A 23,214-nucleotide genomic window follows, 5' to 3' on the forward strand; every position below is an offset into this window, starting at 1 on the left:
CTCAATTATATGGCAGAGAGTATGAAATAAAGTTGCTGAGGGAATAAAGTCTGCTGATCAGGTGACTTTGAGGTGGGAAATTATTCTGAATGGTCCAAGTGGGTTCCAAATCACCAGGGTCCTTAGATATGGAAGAGAAAGGCAGATGAGGGTGACCAGAGACATGTAGGCTAGGCCCAATGGGCTGGGGGCAGGTGGAGAGACAGTGCCACAGAGTGCAGGCGGCCTCCAAAAGCTGGAAAAGCCTAGTGAGACTCATCTAATGTCTGACATCCAGAAACGGGAGGTAACAAATGGGGTGGGGGAGTGCTGTGGTTTGTTTTGAATTGTGTTGTTTTAGCTACTACGTTTATAGAAACTTGTCATGGGAGCAAAAGAAGCTTAACACAACTGACGTTAGCCAATGTCTATTAGAGCATTGCTGGTTTATCTTACTCTCTCAAGCAAATCAAAAGCCCTTCATTTAACTCTGTGCGAAATAAAAATAAAATTAAAAGTTTTTTTTTTCTTAGTGCAAAGTTTTTTGGTGCTTCAAAACAGTATTCATTGTGTTAAATATAATGCAGTTTTAAGCAAACAAAACAAGTGAATTTACCCTATCTATGGAATGTGCCTAGAACATCATCACTGCATAATAATGCCTTAGCTTAACCAAGCCTGATTCTTGCTACACTTGGAGAAGAACACAGTATCCTTTTCTACGAAGATCTTCCATGGGTCTCTGTGTGTACATTATCTATTTCTGGCAGTCTGTCATCAGGTATTCTTTCTACATGCTTCTTTCATTCCTTTTGAATTGTTCCCATATTAGGGAGTATTTCCTTTCAGCACTACCCAAGGGGCTACTTTGAATGGCAAAAGTCATCTGGTTGTACTGAGTGAACATCTGAGTTTTGGGGAAAATTATCACCAGAACAAGCATTTGAAAAAAGTAGAATAAAGGTGGACCATGGTGTCCAATAGTTAGTATTAATTAAGCTATTTAATCTCAGAATAACTTCTTACCCAAGATAATGAAAATAACTTAGTCTATAAAACATATTCAATCCATTAAGTACATGAAACATAAGTCAATTACATGCATGAATTCTTGCACACTTACTGGGTACCTGTTCTGTACAAAGCACTTGGTGTGGATTCCAAATGCAGAGATAAATTAAGGAAAATTCTTGCCCTCATGCAGTCACAATTATACCTCCGCTTGGTAATATTCCAGTGCACATGTGGTAAGGAGTTCTGTGGGCACAGGGGTGTGCTCCATCCATCTGGTGATCTTGGCAGAGGAAGGAACACTTGGCAAAACCCAAAGGGCAGGCGTCTCCTATCCCACGACCTCCGCCCTTGCACACTTGGTGGGAAGCAGAGGCGTTCACAGGGAAAGGAAAGGGCGTTTCAATATCTCTGATACTGAGAAAACTGCTCTTTACATCAGAGAAATGAGAGAAATGGCTGTTGGCCGCACATCTAAACTCAGGCACAATTCAGTCTTTATGTATTCTGAGGTGGGTACTGAGCATTTATGGGAGAACACTGAGTTCAGGTAGCCCTGGCTTCCACCTGCTTGGAAACTGATGTTGCATTTATTATCTTGGTAACTTGCTTAGCTGTGCAGTCTCTGCTTCCTTGGCTGCAAAAAATTCATCAATATTCCTCTCTTTTAGCACAATGGTGAAGATGTGAGATGATTCACAGAGAGCACCTCGCCTGAGAGGCTGGGGTTGGAATCCTGAATTTGGAGTCTCTAAAGCCAATACACATACAAGTCATGTGTTCACCAAACAGGAAATGGACAGAACTCCTCAGAATCACAGCCAAGTTTCACTGATGTCCTTCAGCAAAATTAAGCAAAATACAACCAAGTTGTTTTCATGGGAGAATAAACCAACAGCTCAGAATCTGAACTGTTCTGTTATTTCACAGTACTCCCTGAACAGCCCTTGGGAAGAAATATAAATGCTGCAAATACAAGCCCTATGTCTTAGTCTCCATGGAGCCCGCGCCAGGCTATGATATCCTGTGTGGTTGGTGCTCATTTTTCACCTTCAAAAGTAATGAGATATAGTCAAACTGAGTGTATTAAATGATGGCAAGATTATACTTATTTGGACATTATAATTTCGAGTTGACAGAAGCACCAAGAATATGTCCTTAATAATATGATTTATAAAATATTGTATTTAAGAAAAGGACAATCACTCAAAGCAAACCCAATCACTTAGGAAATGAGTTATCTGATACATGCTTTGCATCAGGCACTGTTCTAGGCACTGGGGAGATAGCCATGACAAAGAGACAAAAATCCTTGCCTTTCCGAAGGAAGGCCATATTTTTGTCTGAAAGACAGATAGCAAATATAACTAACTCGGTAAGTAAAATGTATAGGGTACGTGCTAAGAGGTAAATAAAGCAGGAAAGAGAGGCAGGATGTATCAGGGGCGTGCCCCAGGCAGTGGCCATTCTGCGTAGAGCTTCCAGATTCTGCTTCTATTTCAAAGCAAAAACAACACTGAAGGGTTGTCCCGGTAAGGGACAGACAAATATTGAACCATTAGGATATTGTTCAGTCAATACAGATTCACCCCACCTTCATCCACAGAATTTCTAGAAAATACTTTGATCACTTAACTTACAAAGTAACACAAATTCTGCAGATGTCATATGTTAAAGATATAGGGACTTTTAAGCAAAACTTTAAAGGAAACACATATCTGGTGATCAAGCTGATTGTCATGGCAATTACAGGAGATTCTAAACAAAGTGACCTTGCTTGATTTGATTCATGAATGAGTCTTTGAAGATTAAAGACAAACACTAATCAAGGTTAACACACCCAGACATTATATAATCAACAACTTGAAATAACACTACTATTTCATGTGGTCTCATGGCAGAAGTCTCTAACTTATGTTAATTAATTAAAAAATAAGGAAAACATATTGATTAAATCAGTCTCTTTCAAATTTAGTAAAAGTAGAAATAAGGCTATATTTCTAATAGTTTAGTTATAAGTCCCTTAAAACTTATTTCTGGCTCAGATATATGTGATACTAATTTGAAAATCAGTATCAAATACATGATTTAAGACTATAAAGGGAATAATTGCAAACCATGTATAGAGAGGGAAAGCCCACTCCTTTATAGCCATTGGTCATTAACAAACTCGCTCCTATTTTGTTCAATCTTGTTCAATGTGATACCAGAGAAATCCAGCAGATGGCACTCAGATGGTACTGAATAAAGGGCTGCTGAAACTTTGCGTTTCAGGCTAGAAATTCCAAATAAATCAGAGTCAGAAGCAAACGCATTTCAAAATTTTCTATTACCATGGAGAAATAATGCTTTTAAGCTACTCTAATGTGCATTCATAGCTTGCAAGCAACTTACAATTTTCACTGCCTATTCTAGCAGCTGGTGGAAAGCAAGCATTCTTAGCTATTACCTGCCAATCAACAGTCTGATAATAGAGAGCTGTCAGTGGCCACTAAGAGGGCCAGGGACTTTTTCCATGATGGAAGATGGGATCATTATTTTTCTTCACTTTCTTTGCAATGATTTTATTGGTTGATCTCCATAGGCTCAAACAATTAGCAAAAATTCTACCCTTTTTCAGCTAACAAAAAGGGAGATTCAAGAGTAAGAAATGGGAGAACAGAGTAATTCACTAAGAAAGAGAATCAACAATAAATGGATCCAGTTTCTTTAACTAGAGAGTAATTTATGGGTTAAATGAACAAGTTAATTCAAGCCACATTTCAACTCATTTATCACACACTTCTCATAAATTGACATGAAAAGAGTAATGCATCAGACATACACTTCTCTTAGGAACACAGGCTCTAAGTGGTGATAAATAAAAAAGGAAAACAAACATGAAAGGTATCAGAAATAAGGAGACTGAAAATTAAACTAGAATGAGTGATAGTGTGACAACCATACACTGTTTGAAAGGCGGCTCCTTGGAGGAGCTGATCTCTCAGTGGACCAGAAGGACACCAGCAGGCAGCCGCACAAAGCTCAGGAAGAGAAGTACCCCAGGGAGGAGAGCAGCTGCAGAGAGAGACCAGTGCTAGCCTGGCTATTAGGATACAGGGTGGCTGGAGAGTGGTGTACTGGGAGTTCTGGAGGTAGACAGGAACCAGGATGGCAGGACGGAGGCTGGATGAAAGTACCAGTGGAGAGCTTCCCTGGTGGTGCAGGGGTTAAAGTCACAGCACAATTAAACCATCACTAGTTGCTGCAGCATGAGTTCAATCCCCCGCCAAGGAGCTGACCCACAAGATGCAGCAGACCTCTAATGTCTTCCCATTGCTCCCCTCAGCAGTGTATTTCAGTAGCTCCATCTGTTTTGCTCCCCATTCTGTCTCTGGCGAATCCTCTCACCCCCCTCCAAATACACCTCCAGCCTACACCCACCCCAGTTCTTGTATGCATAAGTAAATAAAAATAATTATTAAAAAAAAGAAAATATGAGTGGAAAGAAGAACAGAGGGAGGAAGGAAGAAATGAGCAAGGGTGTTAATTTCAGATTAGTTAAGAGTATTTTACATGTTGATTGATTCATCTGGAAATTTCCTGGTAGTCCACATTCTTGCCTTAGCAAGTATTGAAGAATGAATGGAACTCTTATTATTTGACATTTTAAGAAGGTGCCATCCCTCAGGTTATTATCTTACATATCAATACCACAGGACATCAATGAAAAAAACTACATATGTATAAAGTGTAGCAAAATAGGATAACTAGGAATTCATTTCACCTACCCAGAAGGTGAATTTTCTGTAATACTTGAGTTGAGCCTGTTGTATGCTGATTTTCCACTCAAGGTGTATAAAAGATACTCTTAGCTAATTAAAGATTCACATTCACTGATTCTGATTCATCAGTGTTGTCTGGTACCAAAAAAGGTGATTTCAATTATTCCCAAATTTCTCCTACATTCTAACATTTACCTGTTGTGTAAGATTTTATTATAAGCAAATGTTTAAAAGAAATATATTTTAAGGTTGATGTAACTGAGGCCCAAGCAACAGAACTGTAAGTAAAGATGCCTACTGGCCTCTGTGGTCTCACAGGAACCAGATCGTCGATCAAAAGCTCAGCTCTTCTGCAAAAACTAGGGCATATGTTTGGTCTCCAACTAAAACTCAATAAAGAACTTTGATTTTATAGGCTAAAAATATCTTCATAAATATAACCTTGCTATTTGATAAACTCTAATTGCCCCCAGATTTTAGAGCTGACATCATACTCCCTCTATGACTATCCCCAAGTCACCCATTTCCAATCAGGGGTTTCTTTGTCTACAGTTCCACCCCCACCAAACTGTCAACATCCACACCATTAGATGGTGGTTTGCATTTGCAAGTACTGTCTCTCAGCAATCACAAAGTCATATCCAGAAGAATTCATTAGTAATTGTATTTGCATCTATTAACTGTAGATTAATAAGTTTTTATTTTAACAAGATTTTATTTACCAATTAATTAGAATGACAATTTATTACAAGTATGAAATAATTAATTCAGAATAACAGAGGAGCGTAAGCTCATCCGGTTTTTAGCAGAAACTGAAATCACCATCTCCTACTCCATGAGCCTCATTCTGCACAGCTTCTAATATCAGTCATTGTTATTAATTTCACATATTACTTACTCTTTATTTTCCCAGATACTAAAATTCTGGAGCTGTCAATTTCACAAAGACCTTTTAAAGGTAACTTTTCCATGTATCAAAGGCAGTTGTTTAAATAAGCATTCGTTCCTGACAGCCTCGCTCTTGACACTTTTCAGAGCAGCTGAGCGAGCATTTACATCCACCATGGCTTTCTTTGTCCTTCTCTCTTTTCTTTCCTCCAATCAAAGTAAATATACTCTCACAACAAGCATTAACTTGCATGTTTTTTTGGATATTTGTAAAATATGACCCTCAGTATAGCAATTAATAGAAAACAAATAAAATATTGATTTTTAAAAATCATGCAGAATATATTATTCTTTTCTTCAAATCTAATCAATGCTGTCACAATATTATCCTTGTGTCAAACATCAGTAAAATAAAGAAAATAAACCTTCTTCACTGGCATAATGATTTATTTGCAGATCAAGCAAAAACTTACTTTGCATATAATATTTGGAAGGCACAAACGAAACTAACTATAACTCCTACCTCTAAATTTTTCAAAGGTAACTTTATCCTGCCCATGTTTCCATTAAAAAAAAAATCTGTTGTCTTAAGATAAAAGGGACAAAAACTCTAAGACTTAATCCCTGCTTCAGGCTAATGACAAAAATATATATTTCATTTTTACTTCACATTCTGAAAAATTCCCTCGACAGAAAATGTTCTGAACTAGACTCTGAAAGGCAAATAAATGTATTTGCTTCACTTAAGTTTGCAGGATGACAAACGAGAGAAAAGCAGTCAAAGAGAAACATGAAAGTTGGCCTAAAACAGATAAGCTTCAACTGTTCTAAGACACATCCTAGTACACTGAACAACTCTGAATTTTTTGCTATGCTATTTGTATTTTTTTTTAAAGATTTATTTGTGCATACAGAACTGGGGTACAGGCCAGAGGTGCAGGGGCTGTGAGAGAATTCACCAGAGACAGAGTAGGGAGCAGAACAGGCAGACTCCACTGCTGAGGGGAGCAGCAGGTGGGTCAGGAGAGGTCAGCCACGCCATGTGGTCACCTCCGGGGCAGGCGGGGATCAAACACATGCAGAAGTGGCATTCAACTCTTAGTGCTGTGCTTTAACCCGCTGGCCCACCAGGGTAGTCCTGCTATTTGCATTTTATAAGGAAGTAACAAAACTTTACACATTTTCAATGATAGAAGACCTTGTTTGCCCTCCTACACTCCTGATTAAAAACTACAAATTTATTTCTAACGATCTCACTGAACTACTGCTTTCTGAATTGCAGATACATCAGATTAACAGCCTGGCACAGTAATGTAGGGATTGACTGGTATGAAACAGAAAGAGACCATGTCCTCAGCTTAAGCTCAGCGCAGGGCCTGTCCAATGCACGATGCCTGTCCATCTGCAGCCAGCCGGCTGAGTTCCTGACGGCCTTTCTGGTTAAGAGACTAGACAGATTTTTCACAGCTTAATTTCTAAGTCTGAAGACATTTTCTGGATTCTAACTCAATACAAAACAATGACTTCAACCTTATCTTAGGCTTCAAGAAATCTCATCATGATTTTTCAAATTTCAGGGAAAAAAAAAAAAGACAAAGCACTCTTCCATTTGTTTCCTTTACAGAAGAAAACACTGCTGCTGACAAAGCAGTGACCGGCATGGAACCTTCCCGATGGGGCATTCCTCATGGCATCTCCTTTTCTTTGCTTTTCCTTATGTTGATAACTAGACCTGGGAAAACTGGGAATTGGAGGCCAGCAGCCATACTCCACTCTCTCTGACTTCACTACTATCTTCCCCTAGTCAAACAGTCCTGTTACACAGCAGGAAAAAGCATGCAGCCAGCAAGCTGTACAGCCTAGTCTTTCCCTCAGGGAGAGCGAAGAACTAGAAGTGTCTTTAGAGGGAACTTCTGTCCAGTAAGAAGACAGGGCCTAGCCAGAAAGGTCAGGGCAGGGTGAGCAATGGCGTGGGGTAGTTTAAATTTTGCCTGTAACGAGGTATAGGGAAAATTTAGAGGTATTTCATGAATGAGCCTTCATTTAAAAACTGCTTTTCTGTATAAGCAGGCTGACTTCTAGAGTAACTGAGGTCAGTTTGAGGCACATTTCTACCCAGCTAGTTTCAGTTCTTTCCCTTACTAAAGATTTTATGCATTATTAATTCTTAAAAACACTACAAGCAGACCTAATCCACCACTGCTACTCTATTTTGACAGTTAGGTTCACACACTGATTTCTATTGATTGTCTTATTTCCTTTGCTTGGTGAACTTGTACCTTTGACGACCTGGCTTCTAACAGTTTCTTAGTTTGATTGGTATCACAAGAGTAGTGTTTTGGATTATTCTACCATGCATTGCTAAAATAATCATTCATTTAACTGTTTGGAAATAAGTTTAAATCTTAAAAATATATATTTTGAAATAAAGAAAACACTGAACCTTACATTTTTGTCCAAGTCTATTCCCATGAATCCTGATTCCCATTAGTTTATCCAGATACTCTACATAACATATACACAATAAGACCGTTGTAGCAGTAAGAATTTATTCTGCATATATGCCATTGTGTGCTATTTATGCAAATCAGTAGCAGACTTCCAGATCACGTTAATATTTTGCTAAAAACAAATAATAAACAAAAATTACTAGTAAGTGAAAGGGCTTTATACATAAACTCAATCTGCATATTAATGATAGGACAGAGACTTAGCATAGTTAACAAACTCAGAACTTAGCATGTGGATAGATAAATGGACTAAAATAAGGCAGAACTGAAGTTGTGCCTAATCCTGATAACCATTTCCCACTTTGTATTTGCATATAAAATAGATGGCAATTCCCTGGTACCATTAATTTCTTTCTTCTTAAGCAAAAATAATTTACTATTATATATTTAAATAATCAAAATAGAAACCCCTTCTGAAAATGCAAATTATTTAAACAGATGGAATTGCTACACAATCTCAAAGGAGAGCTTTAACTTTGCTAATTTTTTTTAAAAATAAGGGTATAAAACAACACATACAAAAAAAGCTATGCAAAACGAGACTTGCTCAGAAAATAGACCTAAATACTCTTCCTTAACATCCTGATACATTTGTAAACATCTCATATTTGATGTTAAACTAATTCAACTGCAACCATGAGAAGACATGACTTGAACATTTGCATTCAGTACTTTAAAATATTTCCCAAATAAGTCTTGTTCTCCTCTTCCAACTACTACAACCTAGTGTCTGAATAGTTTTGATACAACTTTTTAAGAAACTAGTGAAAATACATCTTTCCTCCTAATCAAGATTGCTAACAGCAGAAAGGTATACAATGTTGGAAATTCAGTGGCAGAGCCAAGTTTGATCCAAACATAAGCCCATTCTTGCAATGTTTCAGGCCAGCACTGGCAATGAATACTGATGGCTGTAAGAAGATTATGTGCTCTCCAAGTGGACGACTTATTTCATTCTAACCAACACTGGCATTAAGAAAACTGGCAGATACCAACTGCTGCGAAACAGCTGCAGGTATCCTAGACTTTAGTCTATAGACACACCCATAGAAAGTTGAAAAAACTGCAAAGGGAAGGCCTCAAAGGACCCCCATCAACAAATATCTTGTAGTTAGAAAAATATTAAAATGAAAGTTGCCACCTTTGTTGGTAGATATGGTACTGGAAAATGGGGTCAATCATCTAAACATTTTTTCCTACATGTGTTTGACTGAAACCAAGGTAAGCTGAAACAAAGAACGAACAACATCATAAAGCATAGCTCAACATAAGGGTCGGGGGTTTGAAGGAACCAAAGAACACAATATCTACTCCTTTCTATTTCTTATGAAACCACAGAAGAACCTTTACATGTCAGTAAGTATTTAAGACTAAAAATATATACTTATGTATTATTTTTAAGTGCTAATGAACCAGATCTACATATCAATAACTTTACACATTCTGGATCTCACATTTTCCACACGAATCTGTTGTAATGGATATCATGTATGTATCTATCACAAAAATCTGATTCCAAGCTGTTCCGATCAAATCTCAGCTAGCCAATACATTCTCTGTAAAGTATCTGTTTTACTGAAGATCTTTCTGTGCCAATGTCTGAAAGGAAGACATACAGTAATTATTCATTTCATAAGGAAAATAAAATTTTTGATAAGGAATCACATAAAATGTATGTAAATTTTAGCACAGTAAGTAGGTACTTAGAAATCTTATTTTTGCAAGTTTTAAAACTATAAATCCTAATATTGAACTACTGAAACACACACACACACACATACATGTATGTATAAAATATTGGAATTTGAAAAAAAATAAAATCTTGGTTGACTAAAAAGCAAAAATATTAACAGAATAAAAGCATGAAACAAAATGTATGAAATCGAAACTACATTTTAATATACCTTAAACCTAGCTACATTAAGACCTCAATTAAAATAGAGCAAGGCTAATACAAACAACCAAGTTAAGATGTTAAAAGCAATTTAAAGAGTTCTCACAGAATCTGGAAGTAAATTTCCAATAATTGAATCTATAGTTTTTGAGATCATAAAAATCTATAATAAGAAAGTTTTAGGATCGAACATAATAAAAGTATAACTTATACCTATCAGAAACAAAACACTTTTAAACTTTATGATAGTTAAAATCCTTTAGGACATTAATCCACTAATAACTGTTTCAGTCATGGGAAGGCTATGAGGTTGGGTTTTGAATGTTGTTCCTTTTTTTTTTTTTTTTTTTTTAACTATGCTTGAACTTCTTTTTGAGTAGCACTAGCTTTATGTGGCACCTAACACTCCAGGAACTCAAAACATTGTGTAGATTTATATCTTGGTCTTAGGTTTGTTCACTGTAGCTGCTTTTCTTTTTGTGCAAATCCCTGTGAAGGGCAAAACACTTGCTCAATGATATATTTACAGTAAAACCAGCCACTTTTACCAGTCTGTAAGATAATGTTGAACAGAAACAAAAGAATCAATATGGCTTACCAACTCCAAAAATTCTATTTCTGTTTGGAGAGCTTCATAAACACTTTGCATGTCATCTTCCTTATAAAGATCTAATTCTTTTTTCAGTCTATTTTAAAGGAAATATTAACCTCATTAATTAGTCAGCAATTAACTTATAATTTTTTTATTACATGGATAGAGGCAGATTTGCAACTCCTATCATCAGAATTTCAAGTCGACACTAAAGAATTTGTAAGATAATTTGATTCTTTATAATTCAGCAAGGATTATATATATTTTCAAAATCGACCCATAAAAGAAAAGCAGACTGAATAAATAATAGACACAGTAATTTTGGGGTAATTAAAAGAGCAAAATGGTTTGGTGGTTAAAATACAAGTACTATAACCTCTGTTACAGTCCTAGCCACTAACAAGCTAAATAACCTCGCTAAATAATTTAGTTCTCTCAACCCTATCTGAAAATTTTCAAGTACAGAAATAAAATGACCTCTCAGATTTCTTCTTGCTCTAAAATTATACATTAACTTTATAATACATTAATGGAGTTCAAATATGTTTTAATTTGTGAGTGAAAAATTATATCAATACCTTTTCTCTCAATTAAATCTTTAATCCTTTCCATATATTGAAGTTTTTCTTTCAAAATTTATTTTATGCTTATATTTAATGTGGATAGTAGTGAAGAAAGTCTTCCATTTCTAGCATTATAGCTAACATGTGTTTAGCTCCAAATCACAAGGTGTGTCTGGGGAGGTTGAGAGGCAGTGCCTGTGAATGGGCAGGTAGGGTGATGGTCCCTTGAGGGCAACATTGTGAGAGACAACACTGCTCTCACAAACCCAAGCAAGTTGAGTCAACCACAAGTTAAGAAAGACAGATCGACCTGAACCTTTGCAGAGTCTTCCAAGGGGGAAAGTGAAGGAGTCCTACTCCCTGTGTAGTAGCAGGAGCAAAAGAAAATCCTCCTGAAGAAAAGTTTAACCTATTTAGACCTACAGACATCTGATAGATAAAGAGCAAATTAGTTTAGTCAAAGATCTCCAATCACCTAGGAAGATACACCATTGAAACAGAGTCACCAGAGACAATAAAGATGAACAGCGTATACCTGTAATATACCAAAAACTACAAGTCATAGTAAAAGCACAATGGAAAAATGGAGGTGTGTGCACACACCTGCATATAACATGATATTATGAGGTTATTCATAAAAGAATAAGTGGCATCACACTACAAACAATCAAAGAGCTGTTAAGATGAAGAAGAAATGCTAAGGGTTGCCAAGGATTTGAAGAAACAGTTCCTGGATATTGCCTACATATTATTTTCCATTCTTTTACTTTTAACCTATCTAGGTCTTTTTTAAAAAGATTTATTTATTTATGCACACAGAACTGGGGTACATGTAGGCCAGAGATACAGGGGCGGTGAGAGGATTCACCAGAGACAGAGTGAGGAACACAACAGGCAGATTAATGAAGTACACCGCTGAGGGAAGCAGCAAGTGAGAAAAGAGAAGTCTGCTGCACCATGTGGGTCACCTCCAGGGCTGGGGTTTGAACTCAGTGAAGCGGCTAGCTAGCTTCCCAGTGCTGTGCTCTAACCCACTGCATCATCAGGAAGGGCCTCAGTTGGTGTGTTTAGACCATTTACTTTTAGTGTAAGTATATGGCTAAACTGAAGACAGCATTTTGCTGTTTACTACTTGTTCCATCTGTCATTTGTTCCTTTCCCCACTCTATTACTGCCTCAGATCAATGGATTTTTTCTTCAGATTACTTTTTATTTCCTCTGTTCATTTTTTGTATGTATTTAACTTTTATAATACTTGCACTAGGTTTACAAAATACACCTTCAACTTATTGCTGCATACTCTCCAATATCATACTCCTGTACTTACAATAAAACATTACATATATATATATGTGTGTGTATATGTGCTTTAAATAATTTCATTATTTTTATAAGAGTCTTTGCTATTATCTCTAACATATGGAATAGTGTGGATGAATCTTACACGTGTCATGTTAAATAAAAGAAGCCAGAGCTAAGAAGCCACCTAGCCTCTTTACATGAAATATTGGAAAAGACAAAACTAGGAAGGAAAATGCAACATGTTGGGGAAGATTTCAGGCACTGGTTATAAATGGGTAACAGGGAATATTTGGGGTGATTGTATTATTCATTCTGTATCTTGATTGTGGTGATGGTTTCATAACTGAATGTGTTTGTCAGTCTAACAGAACTACATATTAAAAGGGTGAATTTCATTATAGTTTATAGTTCAATAAGTCTTTTGTAATCCAGGTTCCTATAGGATAATGCTAACCACCTAAATAAAACAATTTTCAATTAGAAGACTGAATAAGGTCACCTATAAACCATACTTACAAGTGAACTCAGAAATAGAAGGTATTACAAATTTGAAGTTACATGTAAGAGAACCACTGCTGACTGGGGAAAATTTTCAAAGAACTGTACTATCAACAAAAAAGCAAAGACACTTTCAGAGATCAGATAATCCCAATACTGTATGTTAGTTAAGCAGATAAAAAATAAGGAAAATAGTCAACCTATTTTCTAAATCAGCAATAACATTGATACCTAAACCTGATAAAGAAACTGCATGCACACAAAGCAACCTATAAGTACTGATGCAGAACTCCTAAGTAAAATACTACCGAAAAAGAATAGCATATCACCTTAAGTAAATAATATATTACAACCAATTAGCATCTAAGAGGGATTAATCTATGGTTCAATATTAGAAACTCATTAATGTAAATTGAATATATTAACATTTCCAAGGAGAAAAAATATAATTATCTGCAGAGGTGCTGAAAGGAGCTTTGAAATATTCAAAACTTATTCCTTCATAAAAATAAAAATAATAAGATATACCTTTTACTTTATAAAAATACATGTCCCTATTAAGGTAAGCATTTTGTTTTTGAGATAACTCTACAGTTAATTACCTTAAAATCAAAAACAAGACTACCATCTCTATCACTACTTAATATACCAACATCAGAAATAGCCATTGAAATTATCTAGAGACTAGTGTAGGATAGTAATTGCAGGAACAGGAATTTGAAATAAGAAATAAAGCTACTTCACTGTCCAAATTGTTCAAGTGATTTGACAGTATATCTGAAAAATTTGTCAATCTATGATTAAAATCAAACCAAACAATAAAATAACAGGGCCACAAGAAGTAAAATTAACAAACAAAAGCCACTACTACCTTAATTGTCCCCAAATTAAATAAATGAAATTTGATCCCAATAAAATATTAACACTCTTCCCCCGGGACTGGAAAAATTGATTAAAAAGTTCTTATTTAAAAAAATAAAACATCATAAGACATTATAGTTCTTGAATATTTGGGGGGGTTTGTGGGGGAACCCTTGAAAAAGTAAAAGCCAAAGAAGAGTGACTAATCTTACCAGACAGTAAATCATACTATTAATCCTTCATAGTTAAAACAGTATAATGAAGTGCAAGTGGACTAAGGGTTCTGTAGGATCGTTCAAGATTATCAAAATAAGACAGTGGTCTCTTTTAGTTTGCTTACAGTTAAGTTTGCCTAATGAATGAAGAAAGGCATTTAGAGTGAATTTTAGCAAGTATTTCTCTATTCAGCATATAATCAAGCTGTAGAACTTAGATTTGTACTTAAATATTACTTTTGCTAGCTCTGTAAGAGTCTAGATGATAATGGCATGAATATTAATTCACTGCAGCTAGCCCAAACTACATACTGATACACAGATCTCTTGTGTCAGTGTACAGACTGATTGCTCACAGGAGTTAAGAAAAACTTCCTTTACTACTGTATGAAAACTAAGGGCAGTTTGCATTGGTTATTTTTATATCTGTCTCTGATTCATCAAAATCACAAGAAAGATGGGCCAACTTTGCCAGTTAGTTTAGCAAAACTGATGCCCCAGGTATTTGTATAATTTTTTTTGGTACCATCCCAACTTTTTTCCTTTACCTCTTTGTGCCACAGGAAGTCTGAATTGAAAGGCCATTCTTTTTTTTTTTTTAATTTATAAGTATATTTTTGTGCATTTTTCCATCTCAGTTGCAATTCTTTTGGGTTTCCCATCCCAAATCACCCATGTGCCATCACCATAGTCCAGTGCAAAAATGTCACTCTTAGTGGGGAATGGGATCAAAAACGGGGGGGTGGGGAGAAAAGTGCATGGGATTATGGTGATGGCACATGGGTGACTTGGTGATGGGAAACCTGTGGGGATTACAATTGAGATGGAAAAAAAATGTACAAAATGTTGTAAAAATAAACTTATAAAAAATTAAATAAATGAAACTTTAAAAAAAATGCCACTCTTTTTAACCATATAATTATATGTAAGTACAGAACACAGGAGGGAAATTTTCACCTTAAGTTCTAGTTAAGTCCAAACAATCAAATAATATTATAATTTAGGTATATCTCATTGCAATCTTTGGTTTCCTTTGAATATCTGATTGTTCAACTTTGCCTCCTAGTATTTTTGCTGCTAGTGCTATTACATATCAGTTCTCTGCTAGTGCTGTTACATGCCAGGTAACCACAGCTGTACAGCTGCCAACTAATATCACAAGATAAACACATGTTTATACCACAACTAACTGAATCATTCATGTATGATACAGCCTTTGATTGTTCCTACTTTCTTCTACCACAAATAATATCACTATGACCACTGTTGTACATAGTTTCTTCTGTACTTATTTCCCTGAGATAGTGCTCATAGCAGGAAATGGCATAAACATTTTTTGAGCTTACTATAAATTGATATACTCTAAATGGCATTCCAAGTACATGCGTGCTTACTGCCACCAGCAATGCAGGAGCCATCTCTGTACCGCATCCTTGCCAGTTTCTATTACGGGTATTAAGAATGTCTCTCAAATTTTGATTAAAAATGATATTTAGTGGTTTTAATTTGCATTTCATTAGCAAGTAGTATGGTTGAATTATGAAAATAGGCCAGTATGATGATAGCAAAGATACCCATTAAGTTTGGAAATCATTAATATCATATATGGCTTGTGCAATAAATAAAAATTATTTCAACATTCAGGACACAAACAGGCACGCTGACATCAGAATAGAACTTTGATGATAATCAACTGATACTACCATCAAAATTTTCCCTGTATTTTACTTGGAAACATTAGTAACTATAGCATGTGCCAAGAATTCACAAAACAGGGGATTTCTATTAGCTCAAAGGCTACACAATTGATGCTGTAGAGATGCTTCTGTTAGTGAATAAATGATGAAGTTTTACCAGAAAAATGAAGAGTCAACAGAAATACTCAAAAAACGCATAACTAAGAACATCCCTGGAATTAAATGGGAGTTTTCATATTTTATAAATGTTAAAAAAGGAGAGATGGTATGGCCTGGATACAAATATATAATTAATTTACTAATATTCTCTAGAAAATCTAGAACTGAGGTCTTGCTACACTGGTCTGCTTTAGTTCATTTTGTTGATTACATAGAGTGTTGCAAAGTGAATGTGGATTATTTTCTCAATTCAGTCTCAATAATGCCTCTTCTTTTACTAAATCATGTTTATTCTAAATAGTGTTTCAGAAACACTCCCACATGTATTAAAGGACATGTTTATAAAAATGCTTCTTATTATGAATATTTAGAAACACTGGTACATCCATCAGTGGGAGAAAGTTTACATAAATATGGCATTTCCACAAATTACCCCATGATTACAATTTTCATCAAACACACACACATTCACACACAGAGATAAATAAACTCAAAATAAATAAATAAACATGTCAAATTTCTGATGTCACACACGGGAGTTTCTAGAGTGAAGTGTTAAATGGAGAATTTGATGTTCTACATTTTTGTAGTACTTAATTTTTTAAAAAATCAACACAGTATATTCTCAATTCAAAAATATTTCTGCATATTTAGTGAAATAAAAATACACATGTATAAATACATATATATGTGTGTAATATATCATTAGAGAGGTTAGAAATATTTTAACACTTATTTATAAATTATAAATCTAACGACCATCAATGTGACCTCTATGATCAACTAACTGAATGACTTTGTCAAGGAAGAGACAAATGATTTACTACTTCCTTTAACTACATTTGGAGTCTCTCTGTATGAGATGTGTATTCTGTGCAGTTTCCATTCTAAATGCACCCTGCACAAAACCATGCTATCTTCAAATGTTCAGAAGGAAAACCCCATGTTGTTGACTATCCATCTTCATTTCTGAAACAAACTTCCAGGCAGGTGTGTGGGTAATGGAAATGCCTGAATGATTTCAAGGTGTCTATTGTTACTATTTAGAATAACTAAAAAGTCATGCTCAAGAAATGTACTTTGGTGACCCTGTTGATGGGTGTTGAGTTTGAAGGGGTCTGATAGACACATGCTTCTTTCCTGCCTGAATTCTGCCCAACTGAGAAATTAGAAGGCAGAGGGAGGTCAACATGTTACATTTGCTACTAATGTAGCAGATAATGGAGAATGTGACTTCTATCTGCCAGGATATTACTAATACTGACCCCCAGAATTTAACTTAATTCATACCTTTTCAGGCAGAAGGGCACACCATAAGCTTTTTCTCCTGGAGTCAAATCAGTGTAAAACTTCAGCAATGAGAGAGCACTATGAACACCTGCTCACTTACACAGGCCAAATTCTCAAGAGCTATCTTCCCAAGAGGAATGGGTAGTCTCCAGTCAACCCATCCACACTCACAAATCATAATGAGTCATTCTTTTTCACCTTAGGATGAGATGGGGGTACAGAGGGTTAGATAGATCTGTTCCAGATAGAAGGAAAAACTTGGATCGGAAATAAGAATTCTACTGGGTTATCCCAGTGGCACTGAAAATGTGAAGAACTTTTGCTTCTTTGTAGTAAAAATAAAATTATATGTAGACTTAATCCCTGTGTCAAAAGTTTACTAAACATATGTGCACATGACTGTGTTCAATGTAGAGATGCATTTTTTAAAAAAATTAAGAAGTAAAGGGATATGATCAAGAGTCTGGTGGAATCAACAGACATAACTACCAGAGGATATGATTAAAGATATAACAGAATCACAAAAACCATATTCTATGTGAATACAGAGAAAGGAACCATAGAGGAAATTTCTAAATTCACTTATCCATCTACTTATTTATTCAACACCTACTCTATGGCAAGCTCTGCAACAAATAGAACCTTGAGTATACAATGGCAAACAAAGAAAACAAGCTCCTTCTACTGACTGAGTACACCTCTTCTTGTAGAGGCAGAAATGGACAAAAAAGTACATAAATACAAAAAAGTACATAAATAAATACATTCCAAACTGGAATATGTACTATAAAGGAAAAAATGCAAAGCCCTATTAGGAAAATATCAGGTTACATAATCACAGGGTAAGGGAGGGCTTTTCTGAGAAAATATTTCAACTGAGGTCGGTCCACCAACTAGGAGATAGGCAGGCTGACTGGTGTTCAGGTGTTCAGGTAATAACAGGAAAAGGAAAGGTAAAGCAACGCTGTAGAAGAAAATTTAAAGTGCTTGAGGGAGCCAAGGGATACAGGCCACAGTTGGAAATAACATCAGTGAGACAGTTGCAGGCCATACTGTGACGTCATACAGGCCATGCTAAGAACTTTAAGTTTTATTTTGTTCATTAAGAAGTCTGTGAGTGGTTTACTAAGAGGATAGACTGATACTGGATGGATGAGGGTGCAATGTGGATAAGGAGCAAGAAGAGAGGAGATTATCAGGCCATCCAGGTGTGATAGGGCAGTGGTTAGAACTGGGGTATTTGTGATGCAGATGGGGCAGGGCAGGACTCAAGATTTGGGAGGTTAAAGCCACAAAACTTGATGATAAATGGGTAGGCAGACAATTATAAGATTTGAGGACATTTCAAAAATGCCTGCTACATTTTAAATTTGAGCAATATCCTAATAAAAAATGAAATGTGAAAGGGCCTTGAGGATTAAGCTATACTTTGGCTGATAGAGAAGGCTACAGATTTATGAAGACCTGTGGCATAGAGAATTTCACAAACGGCACTCAGAGCACGAGGAAGCAAGGTATGTGACAGAAAGTGCAGGAAGAAAATGGATAGGCACAGATCAAGAAGACTTTGGCTTTCTGATAAGATATTTTTGATTTCCTTTGTTAATCGGAGCAGCATCCCTTCAGATCTATTTCTATGTTGATATTAAACTGTTAGAAATTCAGCCCTGGTATTAGGAAAGAGGGATTAGGCACAAAGATTTGAAAATGATCTGTAGACCACGATGAAACCCATTTGACCAGAGGAGAGAGCCCATGGAGAACGCAAAGGGAGACAACGATAAGCTTTAGGGAGCCTTTGCAATTAAAGGACTCCCCAGGAGAAAAACTAAAAGAACTTTGAAAAGTTTGATATCCTCAGGGAGAATATGAAATGGAAGTTAAATGGTAAGTGAAAACATAACTATAATTTATACCTAATAGCTATAGAGCATTTACTGTGTGCCGATCACGTTGTTAGGATATTAGGATTTTGTATATTATAAAGTCATTTATTTTGTAGTATGATCTTGCAAAGTTATCACTATATTAACCTTTTATAAATGCAGAGACTGAGGCAAGTGAAATCACTTGCCCAAGGTCATTAATGTAGCAAATAGCAGAGTCGGGGTCCCTAGGGGTTTGCGACCTTAAACTCTATGCTTACTGCCTCTCTTGGCCCTGAGCTTTGTCACTGCTGTCTCCCCTAGGCTATGAGCTACACTACCTCAGTGTAGCTATGTAGCCTTTGAGAGGCTTCATATGAATTAACCTAGCTTCTGCTTTAAGTGTGAATCATAGCAATATTCTACAAGTTAGCTGCCTTAACGTGTGACCTGATGAGCTGACACTCTAAAACAGAAACTGTAAATAAGCAAACATCTTGATATTTATAAACAGGGAAAGATCACCTACAGCAGAAGCTATTAGACCAGTCTGAATGTGAATACTGGTTCTCTACATTAATGATGGATCAAGGTACAGTATTACAACCCAAACATGGCAGATTAACAAAAACAAATCATTATAAAAGAATTTGATAATAGAATAAAATGTGTATTTTTTGTAATTACAAAAAGAAGGAACAACAAGCTCATTAGAGGTAAACTAATATTAGTTTTTTATAATTTTTTTAGTGGTTAAAATTTAATACAAGGTTTACTTACAAATCTGATAACCTTAAAATAAAGCTCATTCTTTACCGGGACATGTTTGCCCACCCCTCTCCACCCAGGGGACATCTGAGAGTGTCTGGGGACGTTTCTGGTTGGCACAACTCCAGGACAGGGGCGCTACTGGCATCTAGTGGGCAAAAGCCAGGAGCGCTGCTAAATTTCTTCATTGAAAAAATTTGGAGGGTCAGCCCTCCAAAAGAATAACCTGTTTAAAACGCCAGCAACACCGAGCTTTAGAAACCCAGCTACAAAAATAGCACCCAGACCATTAGCATCAAACTTGAAAAATCAAGACAAAGACAACCATTACAGAATTCAGCGTACTCATAAACACCTGGATGAATACAATTCTATTCTGAAAGTTAGGGATAAAACCAACTTGATTTTGGCCTTCATGGTGAGGTTGAACAAACACCACTTGTTTCTTGCCATCATCAGCTTCTTGTTGCTGCACTAGGATGATCCTCTTTCCTAAATTCTTTCTACTCTGTACTTTGACCCTGCTTTCACACTCGAAATTACTTTACTGGAACTTGTCAATAGGGAAACTAAGCTACACATACATAAAATTATTTAAAATTGAATTGATCAATACTGGCATCTCATTTAACAAATGCTACAATGTAAAGATTAGACTATGTTTATGGATTGATGTTTCTTTCTATCCAAATTTCCTCTATCACCATCTGTGAACAAAAGAGCACACTCTAACAGACTTTGTGTGTTTAATTTTAAACCCAGGGCAAATTTTTATGACTGAGTGATAAACCACAAAACTGAAGTTCATATTGGAAGCCTTACACTACTAATTATAATGACACCAGTGGGCATTACCATTTATAAAAGTGTAAAAAAATCAATGAGCAGATTGTCATTATAGAAATTCATTCTGCATCACACATATCACCCAAGAGATTGATTATTTCATGCTTATAAAACTTAACATAAAATTAAATTGCAAATATTTTCTCACAATTTACTAAAATTATGACCTAAGGCCATATACTGCTAATATGAAGCATTTGTTCAGCTCTGGTGGACATATTTCCTATATGATTTATGTGAAAGGAAGCTTCATTTGTTTCTTCATAGATTTGATAATGAGATTTCTTATATCAAGTCTAGAAAGTATAGGAACTTCCTTTAAAATTAAGCTGGCAAACATAACATTGAATTATTAATAAATAATAGTTGAATTAATAAACCAGGTGGAATTCTCATGTGTATATGACTGTGCACTTCAAACATCAACCATTCTTTCACTATCCATATACATACAAAATATCTAAATATTTCATGCAGAAAAAACACTTTCATTCCCTAGGCACAAAATCAGAGTAATAAATTTCAAGTAAAATAGCAGATTGTGATATTTTTTCTCCTGAAATCTAGGAAGATAAAAAATAATTTAAATCATTACTCCTTCTTTCCCTGCCAAAAGTTAGTAGTAACAGAAAAGGAGAGTTATGGGACCACTATTTGGTCATAATCTATTAGGATATGAATAATACTGAGACCATGAGATATAAGACAAAATTAACTTCATTATTATCAACCTAATACATTGTGAGACTCATGTGTAGCACTTTCTAGCCAGTGAAGCATTTGCTTATTAGCATGCTTTTAATAACACATAGACTTCCTCTGGGACTTAAAAATCTATGTATTATGCTGAAATATATTTGGTGACTTAAAAAAGCTTACCAGATTTTATATCAAAGTATAACAGGCAATGCTTACCTTAAGCATTCAGGATCATTTTGTGGCTTTTCACTGGTTTTTAATTTTTCCGCTTCTAAGTATTTGGTAGTACAAATAGCTTCATTTTTTTTATCTTCAAAAACTAAACAATTAAAAAATTACTACCATCTTTTAAAAATTACACACAAAGGGAGGTGGAGAGAACAGTGAGGAGAGGACCCAAAGGTCTGTAGCAGGGACTAGAGGTGCACTGATGACGGGGTGATGTAGTGACACATATCTGAAGAGGTGTGATCCCACACACAGTGTTGTGACCTGATGATATCCCGGTAAAAATAAACTAATAACCAAAAATAAACAAGTCTTTTTAGCATAATAATAACAATACTCTAATTTTTTGTGCCTCATGTAAAATGTTTGAAATAATTGTTTTTACTTTTATATGGCAAATAAAGGCCCCCAAAACACTTATGACAGTACAAATATAAACTGTAACACTGATGAACTCAAATGTTTTACCTATTCCTTTTCTTATATCAACAATAGCACTCCACTCCACTTTGAAACAATACGATGCTATTACATGCATGTAACTGTATTTACTGCCCAAACTGAAACAACTCATAATAAAGGTCGTACCTTTAAGTTTTCCTTGTAGTATAAATAATTCTTGTAGTAATTCACTCTTTTGTTTATGAAATTTATTTAACTGGCTACAATCATGTTCCATTGACTTCATTTCTAGAAGAGATAAACAAAAATATTTTAGGTATTTGGGCTTTGTATTAAATATGTCAATCAGCATATTAAAATACGGGCAATTTTAAGCCCCAAATGGCTTTCTTTGGTCATCTAGGAACTCTTTCTAGTAAACTAATCAAGATGCATTAATCACTAAATGGATACGAAAGAATAAATTTAATTGATGGTCAAACTACCAAAAAATATTTCAAACAATGCAATATCGTCAAATAAAAACAGGCTTCTCGGGGCCCTCCCTGGTGGTGCAGCAGGTTAAAGCACAGCACTAAGAACCTAAAGCCACTTCGGCATGAGTTTGATCCCTACCCCGGAGGAGACCACATGGTGCGGCAGACCTCTCCTGACCCACCCGCTGCTCCCCTCCGCAGTGTACTTCATCAGTCTGCCTGTTCTGCTCCCCACTCTGTCTCTGGTGAAGCCTCTCACCACCCCTGAGCTTCTGGCCTGTTCCCCAGTTCTGGATGCACAAATAAATAAATCTTAAAAAAAAAAAAAACAGGCAAAAGGAAAATATGAAATGCTCTCATAACTAAAGCATGTTCAAAATAGCATTGCAGAGTGTCAGTAGAGAGCCATAGGCTCCCACAATAGTCCTTGTAGCCTTTCTTTTCTCTAAAGGGATGTCTTCCTTTCATTCTCACAACAAACTCATGCATTCTTTAAATTCACCTTTAAAAAAAAAATACCTTTTCTCATCCACTTTTCCTTCTGGGACTCCAATCAGGCAGTTCTATGGGCTGAAGATTTTTGTGCAGGGCAGAGTTCATATGTAAAAGCCTAACCTCTAATGTGATGTTATTTGGAGTGGAGACTTCAGGGAGGTAATTAGTTTGTAAGGATGGAGCCCTCACAGATGGAACTAGTGCCCTTATAA

At 35.8% G+C, this 23,214-nt stretch overlaps 1 protein-coding gene across 1 annotated transcript in view; it reads right to left on the reverse strand.

Moving 5' to 3' along the window:
- Positions 1-9,724: 9,724 nt before the first annotated feature.
- Positions 9,725-23,214, reverse strand: part of CCDC172 (coiled-coil domain containing 172) — a 36,945-nt gene continuing 23,455 nt past the window's right edge. The window contains exons 5-8 of the mRNA XM_012723537.1: positions 22,218-22,319; positions 21,618-21,720; positions 10,645-10,732; positions 9,725-9,751 (exon numbers count right to left, since the gene is read on the reverse strand). Of these exons, the coding sequence (XP_012578991.1) occupies positions 9,725-9,751; positions 10,645-10,732; positions 21,618-21,720; positions 22,218-22,319 (320 nt within the window). The remainder of the gene's footprint in view (positions 9,752-10,644; positions 10,733-21,617; positions 21,721-22,217; positions 22,320-23,214) is intronic.

Source organism: Condylura cristata, unplaced genomic scaffold (assembly GCF_000260355.1).
Source record: "Condylura cristata isolate star-nosed mole 26May11 unplaced genomic scaffold, ConCri1.0 scaffold00011, whole genome shotgun sequence".
Classification (NCBI taxonomy): Eukaryota; Metazoa; Chordata; class Mammalia; order Eulipotyphla; family Talpidae; genus Condylura; species Condylura cristata.